Source organism: Lampris incognitus, chromosome 9 (assembly GCF_029633865.1).
Source record: "Lampris incognitus isolate fLamInc1 chromosome 9, fLamInc1.hap2, whole genome shotgun sequence".
Taxonomy (NCBI): Eukaryota; Metazoa; Chordata; class Actinopteri; order Lampriformes; family Lampridae; genus Lampris; species Lampris incognitus.
In genome coordinates this window covers 18614427-18624543 of record NC_079219.1, presented here as the reverse complement: position 1 = coordinate 18624543, position 10117 = coordinate 18614427, and the positions used below count along the sequence as shown (strand labels likewise).

At 42.9% G+C, this 10117-nt stretch overlaps 1 protein-coding gene across 1 annotated transcript in view; it reads right to left on the bottom strand.

Moving 5' to 3' along the window:
• Window positions 1-2619: 2619 nt before the first annotated feature.
• The window catches only part of LOC130117535 (protein MTSS 1-like), a 98997-nt gene continuing 91499 nt past the window's right edge, over window positions 2620-10117 (bottom strand). Inside the window, exons 11-16 of the mRNA XM_056285637.1 lie at window positions 9656-9769; window positions 8762-9010; window positions 8330-8566; window positions 7320-7479; window positions 6815-7072; window positions 2620-6464 (exon numbers count right to left, since the gene is read on the bottom strand). Coding sequence (XP_056141612.1) covers window positions 5956-6464; window positions 6815-7072; window positions 7320-7479; window positions 8330-8566; window positions 8762-9010; window positions 9656-9769 — 1527 coding nt within the window. The 3' untranslated portion in view covers window positions 2620-5955. The remainder of the gene's footprint in view (window positions 6465-6814; window positions 7073-7319; window positions 7480-8329; window positions 8567-8761; window positions 9011-9655; window positions 9770-10117) is intronic.

Sequence of the window (10117 nt, the reverse complement as noted above, 5' to 3'; positions counted from 1 at the left end):
TCCTCCATTCAGCCACATAAGGTAGAATTACCCTGTATGGCGCTGTGGGACTGGCTGAGTGTGTCTTGGGCGTGTTCCCATCCTCTCCCTCGGCTCTGATGCACGCAGGGCATTTTAACTATTCAACCAGTTCTCTTGTACCCACGCCCAAGCAAACACCACGCCATCTGAAAGTTATTTTCTACGATAACAATAGAAACATGCACACGGAACCCGTTCTTAGCCAGTTAGTAGACACAACAGTTTCCGCTCAAAGTAATAAAGTGTACCGCCTTTTGTGTTTTCTATTCAACACATATTGATAACATAAGGTTATGACGACTTTTTAACAGACAGCTGAACTTCCCAGATAAAAATGACACAAAAGGTGCAAGGTTGCTCAGGCTTACCTTCTATCTATTGGAAGGAAAACTGGCTTCCAAAGGAAACGAAGAGGATTCCATGATACATATTTAATCGCACCTGGGCGTTGCACGCAGTGCTTGGAAGTTCTAGTTTTGACACTAGCGACTCCTAGTGGTCACAAACCGTTATAGCAGTCTTTTTTGCACGCTCAATAATCCAGGTAAGGAAATCACTGAAAATTGGCGATAAAACGGTCGTATTTGTCTGTATAGGTTTAAACCAGCGAGTGACTGTTTAAACTAAACACTTCATCTAGATCTGACATAGGACATTCATAGGTTGGAAAAGAGTTGAAGTCTTAGGGAAATGTTACAACTGGGAACTGAGGTCAGAATGAGAAATATTGAGGTACGGAGAGCGATGAGACGGGTTTGACGAAAAGGATTTGCGGCACTGATTCAACTCCTTTGGATTTGCGGCACTGTTAGCAAGGCGGTCCAGATATTTAGTTCCCTAGTTGCATACATATACTACGTACGTACTGGAAAAATCAGCCAGTCAGCCGAAGTGATGCTTGTATTGTCTTGCTAAAGCAGTCATTACACGGCAAGTAACAACCCTTTACCTCCTGAAACATGGCACACCCCGTTAAACTGTACAGGGAGAGAGAGAGAGGGAGGTCAACTCTCCACAGAAACAAACTAAACAACTAGAAACCAGGTTTTAACACAATGCCAAACCCTCACAAACTACAGTGTACACTTCCATCTGGCAATTTAGCAATAATTTAAATAGAAGTTTTGATTTAAATATCTGGATGTACGTTTTCTGTGGATGGAAATTACACGTGAATTATAAAGATTTAAACCCCCCCCCCACCAAAAAAACAAACAAACCCCTGACTAAAATTGTCCGATATGTTAAATCAAAATTCAACAGGACATGGCTATGTAGGTTGGTCAGTGGGCTGCTGTACATGCCATGGTGTTGAGGTAATGAGAATGTACATTTTATCTTCACCCCTCTCCTGCTCATATCTTGCCTCTGACTTTCTGTATATGGTTGAATAAAATAAAAAAATAAAAAACTCAAGGGGAGTTTTAGTCCTTGAAATATATATATATATATATTTTCAAACACCAGGCAAGATAGCCTGGGAACCAGACGAATCTTTGACCTCGTTTTTACATTTGCTCTGGCATATACGGGCCAATACAACCATTTTTCCAATTACCCCACTCTTCACATCCGGCCTCCCACCCGCAGACATGGCCAGTTGTGTCTGTAGATAACTGGCCGAGTACAAATAGGGAGAAAAAGGGGGGGAACAACCATTTTTCCAATACGGGGCGGGTTTGATACGGGACATATTGGTTCCCAAACTACAGGCAAGATTGGGCCAGGCAAAATGTCAAACTCACGAAGGAGAGGAGGTGCGAGAAGTTGGTATGGTTACTCTAACAGGGAGGATGGTAAGCAGGTAAACTGTACACTTCCCATCGTGTTTTATCACAAAGCTAGTTATAAAGGAGAATTTCCCTAATTTCCCAAAAGGACGGGCCCACTACAGTTCCTAACAGCATATTAAAAACCACGTCTGATCTGTAGTTTAGTTTACGGAGCTGCTCTGAGTAGTTTGATGTTAAAAAGACTGACAAAGAACTGCAGGATCCCAGCACAAACCAAAATAATCCGAGTATATGAAGTGAACAGGCTTGCATTTAACATCAACATCTTGCCCCCCCCCCACACACCGAAAACCCATTTCGCATCTCATATCCTTATGTTAGTGTCCAAAGATTTAACAAAGTACGTTTTTCATAGATATATCAAAATGTTGAATGTTATGGCCATTCAGAAGGTCCATGTTTCCATATGCCCCAGCATTTTCATCAGGGATATATCAGGTCTCATGTCAAATTAATTATCCATCCATCCATTATCCAAACCGCTTATCCTGCTCTCAGGGTAGCAGGGATGCTGGAGTTTATCTCAGCAGTCATTGGGTGGCAGGCGGGGAGACACGCTGGACAGGCCGCCAGGGCGTCACAGGACTAATATATATAGATATATAGATAGATGTAGGAAAAAACTTTAAATGATGAATTAAAGTTTTTTCCTGCATCTACATCTATCTTAATATTCCGCTCCTAATTTGTTGAGCACTCTTACCAACACCATTGATGGTTTCCGGGGAAAAAAACCCCCACTATAATATATATAATGTTGAATGTCATGTCAAATCAATTTACATTTAATTAACTTGTACAGACAACCAGAAATTTATTTGGTCATAACAAAACACACAATCAAATCTATTTCTCATTTTGTTGGATATGGTTACTTCTGACGGAAAACGTTTATCAATATTCAAAATTTGAAGAGAATCCACCTCGTAGACTGAACTGAAAGTAAAATGGATGTAACCCTGCAACACTGAAAAACCTTTCGTGGGGTTAATTAAACGTGTGTGACTGATGCAAAACGCCTTTGTTGTCGATGCTGTAAAGTTAAGACAAAAACTCTTGAGCTATGGCTATAGCTTTTCAACGGCATATAGACGTTTCAGTTTTAGTGGCTCTGACATGCGTGTGTGTGTGTGTATTTGTGAGTGTGTGTCGGGTTGATGACAATGTCTGAAACAAGGGACTCAAAATGAAACAGCAGTTAAGTTATACAAAAGACTTGGTTGCCATTGAAATGGACTAATGTACATTATAAGACAATATATATGTGGACAGGGGAAAACAATCTATACTCTGAAGTATAAAAAAATAGGTAGAAAGAGAGATGGGGTGAGAGAGACAGACAGAAGGAAAATAAATTAAAACGTGTAAATTCCCGGATTAATCTGAAGAGCTGAGTAATATTTACATTTTCATACATCTCATTTAGACAAGCCATAACCTCACAGTGCTTCAACTGAAAAACAAAATCCATGTCAATTCAAACAGAATACACCAGTAGCCTTTTAGCTTAGAGTAATTAAACACTTCAGATGGAGGAACGCCTCATATCTCTAAAAGTCATTTTTTTCATAAACTAAGAAAAAAAATTAACAAAAACTTGACAGCTATGCACTCATTAAATTATACCATGGATTTTAAATTGTTTTCTTGCAGCCTAGGGTCATAAAACATGGCCAGCACAAAAGAAGGACACTGTCGTCTCTCAAATCAAGCAGAAAAAATAGACGCTGAAACTGATCAAAAAGTCCACATTGCAACTAGAGGGTGTCCAAACAGAAGTTACAAAAACCTACCGGAGAATAAGCAACTAGCAGAGATAAGGCTTCATGCGTTTTACGGAAGACGACAGCAGAAGTGTTCCCCTTGCATAACGCCCACCAGAAAGAACAATAAAAATAGTATGGCGTAATGTGAGAACATTATAGTTTTGTAACATAAACAAAGTCTAAGCCTCAGTAAGTGGACCTTATATTTCTCATACAATGTAGCTTAATTATATTACTAAATTTAAGATTATGTTTAGCTTTCTCATGGCACATACTGTATATATATATACTGTGCTTTGACAATTTACAGCATTTTTATAAGCGATGGGGGCTGCAGATCGTGGTGTATGGTCGATAAATGCTGATGATGGCAGTATCGAAGCATAAACGATCCAACAATGCAGTAAAGCTAACAGTGTGATTATGATGAGTTATGTGAAAAACAAACAGTATAGGAGAAGACCGGGGGAGAAAAATATAATCAATTCACAGCCCAAAGCAATTACATGCCTGGGACAGTTTGTTTCACCAAAAAAAACAAGAACAATAAATGTCAATAAATGTCTTGGATTGGACAGTTTAAACTAAATGATTTTGATACCTTGGAAGAAGGTATGGTACTGGACAAAATGGTAATCGCTGTGAGAGAGGAGAACCAACAAACTCTAAAGCAACAGAAGACACATGCATAAATATTTACAAATCATCCAAATGCTTAATAAACAACAACAACAACAAAATCAAAGTTTAGCCGATTTGACTCGATGTCTCCGATTGACAAGATCAGCTATATGATGCTGTCTGTAGTTGCACGAGTCCAATAAGAAACTGACCCATCACAGATTTTCCCCACAGTCACGCACGATCCCGTCCTGTGACTGTGATGCTTCCCTTCGCGTTTACGCGAGCCATCTGTTGTTCCGCTGGACTCAGCGGAAAATGTTCGTGGCATGTGCACACACGCGCTAATTTTCTGAAGAGGTGACACCTTTGAGCACCACTGCACACCTTCTGAAATATTTGGCATGTCTCAAAGTAAGCAGCAGTTGATTGTAGTCAACTGGAAATGTGACACGGGGGAAATGAAATAATCCAGTTGCAGCCAGTCCCTTTGCAAGCTTTGCGTTGTTTTTTGGTTAAGCCACTTGTCAGTTCAAATGTCCAGTGGTCCAAAAATGGCACCTTGCACTGCCTCGGCAACAAATGTTCACATGTATAACATATACATGTTTGTTTCGGGTCAGGGGTCTGTGTAGGTGTGGTGGGGTACTTTCCACTAACGTGCTCTTAAGATCCACCTGGTGAACTGTCCTCTGAAACATTTTTCATGAACAAAAATAATAATAATAAAAAAAAGCATTTTCTTGTTTCAATGCCTTTAATACAAAACTGCGGGCTGGGCTTCCCCAGATCACCTTATTATTTAGGTCCAGGGCTCTTAAATCTTTCAACCTGGACCCATTTTACATCTGATGTTAACATTAACGTGCTTGGTGGGATGATGTTTTGTTCTCGAAAAGGGTGAAAAAGTATAAATTCTACCCAGTTCACGCAAGTTGGTCAGAGATGCATTTGGCCATGTCAAAAATCAACGCATGAACCAAATACACTGAAATGGAAATTGGCTTTCGCCAATCCAGCCATGACCCGCAGACAAATCAAATGAGTAGCTGGTGGCTTGACTAACAACATCCTTGTAAAAAAAAAAAATGGCTTGTCAGTCAGCAGATCCATGGACGGGCAATAAGAAAAGCAAGGTGTTTACTGTTGATCTTAAGGGATAGAAATTAGGAAATATGATAAGCAATCTGAATTTGACGAGATAAAAAATAACAAGTTTCATGTGTTTATAGACACACTTTTACATAAATCTTAAATATTAACCGAGCTAAATTATAGATACAATCCAATTGCCACATGTTAAAACCAGGTATAAAGGGTGCCATGGTGAGTTAATCCTGGGAAAGTACTCATCTCTCCATGTACCAGACGCTGGCAGCAAATTATGTTTGAGGTACTCTAAACTTAAAAGACAAGTACAGTGTTAGTGCTTAAATACTTTGTGGGATACCAGCTCCTAAAGGATGGTGTACGCCCCTGCCTGTGGCATATCAGTGATAGTTGTACAGGAACATGCTCAGCGGGGGTCAATCATTTCAGCGTACTCAGAGAAAAGGACATGGTGTGAAGCAAGGTGTCTGGACATACAAACACAGGAAGCCTTCGGATTCTATACATCACATTTCCATCTGCAACAGGGGCATGTTTGTCAACTTTTCCAGCTCCCATACAAATATGATTAAGGAAGAGCCTTACTCCCACACCGTCTGATGAGGTGGCATGTCACCCTAGCTAGGTGCCTCGTGATGATGCCATCATGCGATGCGAGGTGCAGAGCGGTCGTTGGTGAGGGTTCTCTTCAGTTTGACCCCTCTGCGGATGGCCAACAGCATGTCACCTTCAGACTGTTCTTCCACCTCCTCTTCTCCCTCCTCCCCTCCCTCACCCTGAGGTGGTTGCTGAGTCAGCTGGAAAGGAAAGGGGACAATGGGGGGGTTGGTCGATGCCTGACCGCTCCAGGATGCCACTGGCAGCACCCCAACCTCCTCTCCCCCTGCCAGTGTTGGAGAATCTGGGCTCTCCTCTCCATTCCGGTTTCCATTGATTCCCCCTGGTAGATCAGGAACTGTGGGGATCTTTACTGGTATGACAGGTGTGCGGATGGGGATGGGGCCTGTACCTCCAACAGACCCTGAACGGCGGGCAGACGGTTTGGTGGAAGGGGTCCGGCGTATTGTGGCAACCCCAGGTGTGACAATAATTGGACCCTGGCCTGCAGAATAGGAACTAGATCCTGAATAAACTCCCTGGCCTGAATAGGAGACTGTAATAACAAAATATGAGCAACAGTGAGAGAACAATTAGTATTTGTGTTATGACCCATCAATGATACATACTCAAAAAAGCAACTGAATATATATGTAGTAATAATCGTAATTCTAGAAGAGGAAAAGCAAGAAACAGAGGAGGAAGACAAAGATGTCACAATTCCATATCATTTCACTTAACATTTATCTATTTCCAAATGGAGTTGGAAAACCTTTTGCACAAGATGTATCATCTTAAAATCATTATGCAGAACAGAAACACAGAAAGAAATAAGAAAAGAGAAGGAAGTTTTTGTAGACAAATCTATACCACTGTGTTTTTGACATGTGATTCTTATGTACTCACCTGTAGGGGTTGTTGGATAAGCCCCAGTGTGGATGGGTGTGGAGGGGTAGGCCCCACCAGTGTAAGCGCCTTGGCCAGGGTAGGGGCCCTGTGTGCTGGGCAGGCCTGCAGTGGAGGCTGGGCGTTTGGCCTGGAACATGCGTCGGTAGGACTGGCTGATGTCGCTGTTCCTGGGGATGGTGGAGGATTTGTCAAAATCAGACTGCTGCTGTTCAGCCTCCTGGTCGCCGGCCATTGAAAAATAGTCGTAGTCCGATACTAAAAGGGGGGGAAAAAGACAGTGGTTGACGATGTGTGTTACACATACAGACATACATTTATTGCAGAGTAAGAATGAAAAGGCAATACGTTCGTGTGAGAGCACTTAATTTACCCTTGGATATAAGAATTACTTTGTAAAGCTTTGATATCCTTAGTGTGGTGATGTGCATGTCTGGGCTGGAGCCATATGTGTTTTTCTCCGTGTGTGTACATATTGTCATCTGCCTTTGTGTGTGTGTGTTACCTTGTGAAGGTATAGTGTCCTCGGAGCAGCACGGCGTATTAGTCTGAGTGCTGTAGCCACTGGAGCACTGGATAGAGTCTCTACTTGATCTCTGAGTGTCTAGCTGCAGTCCTCTGGACAAAGCCAAGGCCAGCTCCTCATGGGTTTCCACTTCACCAGCCTGGAACAGGAAAAACAGAGACAGAGAAATTAAAAAAAGAGGGGACCAATTTGGTGAAGAAGAGATTTTTACTGAAATTCAGGTTGTCTGGAACAAACCAGAACCAGCTCATGACTGGAGACCACTTGATGAGGGATGAAATAAGTATGCTAGACACAGCACTGAGAGAATAGCAGATCGTTGAAGACCAAAACACTGTTAAATCTAGCTGCGCACAAGCTGCTACTGTTACATACTCTAAAAATAGTTTGTACTATAAAGGAGGGGGAAAGAGAGATCAAGAGAAACGAATAAAGAATGAGAACGAAGGAAAGAAAGAATCACACACTTGATACATGACATGTTTGTATCGCTTGTACAAATCTGAGCATAGAAGATACATTGATAAAGTTTTGCTTAAAGATGCTATGAAGAGGTTTTCATTGATTATTTATCAGTCTCAATCTAATTATGATGCCCCTAATTGACAGACGTAAGCATGAGACCGTCAGTGAGAAAATTACATATTGCTATATAATGATCTGACAAAACAATTTATGGCACACAGAAGGGAAACAAAGCCACAGTGAACAATACATCACCTCACTGCTGTTTATCTTGCAAACAGCTGTTTTTACAAACCACCACACCTCTCACTCTTCGCTTCAAAACAAACATACGAGCAACCAGAGGGTGACTATAGATCTTCGAGACAAGAGGCAATGCTTATGAGAAATGAAGTTGTTCTTCTGCAAAGCACTACTGCTTTTCTCCACAGGGTTACCCCAAAGGCAACTAAAATCCAAAACTCCTTCATAGCAGCTTTAAGCAAACCCTGTTCAAACAGGATGAAATACAGGCTAAAGCTTACTTTGTAAGGAGCAGCCACACTCTGGTTCCTCTCCTCCTCTGTGGGTGCTGTGGTTGGTGGCAGTGCTGTGGCTGGAGTGGGTGCTGAGGAGGGGATGGAGGCTATGGCCAAGGAAGGGCTACTGTCACTGCTGCTGGTACCACTGTGACTATCCACGACAGGTAGTGTCTCCTTGTCTTTCCTCTTCCTCAGCGTGTTGACCATGGGCTGGTCATAAGGCCCTGGTTTGGCCCAGTCCTGCCAGGTAAAGGTGAAGTTTAATAAAAGTTTACCGTTAATTCTTCACTTGAAGTGTCTGAGTGTCTATGTGTCTTTCCCTTTAGGCTCATCTCTCTATAAACTTTTATGAAGTAAAATAAATCAACGATAAAGAAATGGTGGGCCAGGAGGAGAGGCAGCAGGTGATGATGAAGCAGGTGAAGATGAACCCACCTTCCAGCTGGGGACTCGTGATGAAGGCACCATGGCAGGGCCAAGCGTGCAGTAGTGGGGGAAGTCTGGAAGCAGGGCTGAGGCGGGACGAGACCATGAACGAGTGGGGCCAGAGGAGGATGGGGTGGTGGAGGGCGAGGAGGGAGGGAAGAACGGAAAGGCAGTCCCGGACCCCAAGCCCGCACCAACCCCGTTGCTATACTGGTAGGCAGAATCAGCCTGGCTGTAGATGTCAAAGCCGTTGGACAGCTGGGGTTGTGTGTGGTTTGTGGGGTGGAGGTAGGACATAAAAAAAGAGATGGAAAAACACAGGAACAACCATACATATAATGGGATATGTTAATGTAATGATATAAAAAAATAAAATAAACTCAATCATGGATAACCGAGCAAAATGACAAATGACACATCACTGGGGATAAATCATTTTGACAAAGAGACAACATAAGCTGCAAACAATAGGGTGCACGTTGGTCAAATCAAAAAATAATGAAATGGGACATTTTAAAGAAACCAGAAAACAGCCTAAAATGTTCTCAGCACACATTAACATTATCATGACTTTTGACTAACCATGTCAAACTGACTGTTTGATACCAAGCACCTGCCAGTGAGTACGCAGTTTGCCTTGATGGCAGTATGATGAGGATGAGGAGATAACTGCCTTACGTCGAAATGCTCTTCATCATATCGGTGGCTTGTGTGCCACACTATCATCACGCAGCAAAACAGGAAAAGGGAAGGACAGCGAGTAGCATGCCTCTATATGAGGTTTGCTTCATTATGGGCATGGGGCTTTCCGTAAGCTCAGTCAGGGAGAGTAATGCACACAGCACATGTAGGGGCCAGGGAAGGGAGTGGAGGGGAGGAAAATGATGGTGGAGAGTGTTTCACCTTGTCAGTAGTGCCCTGAGATGCAGTGGCAGGAGCTAGAGAGGAGGGGGAGCTGCAGTCGCTGTGGGGTTGGCCAGTCTCTGATGCCTCAGAGGAGCTAGAACTGGGACAGGGCTGCAGAGACATGGTGAGGGGAGGAGCAAGCAGGCAGGGGACACAGGTTGGAGGGAGGGGGAGAGGGGGGGAGAGGGGGGGGGGAGAGAGAGAGAGAGAGAGAGAGAGAGAGAGAGAGAGAGAGAGAGAGAGAGAGAAAGAGAGACAGAGGGGTGGTGGTGGTGGTGGGATAGAATAAAGACAGAAAGAGGAGGAAAGAGATGAAGAAAAGGGAGGGGGGAAGGTAGAAAGACAGAGAAGAGATAGAGACAAAGCCAGAGACAAAAAGACAGCAGTGGGGGTTGGAAGGGTGGATAATATACAAGGACATGCACACAAGGAAAGAATGACAAAGAAAGATAGATAGGC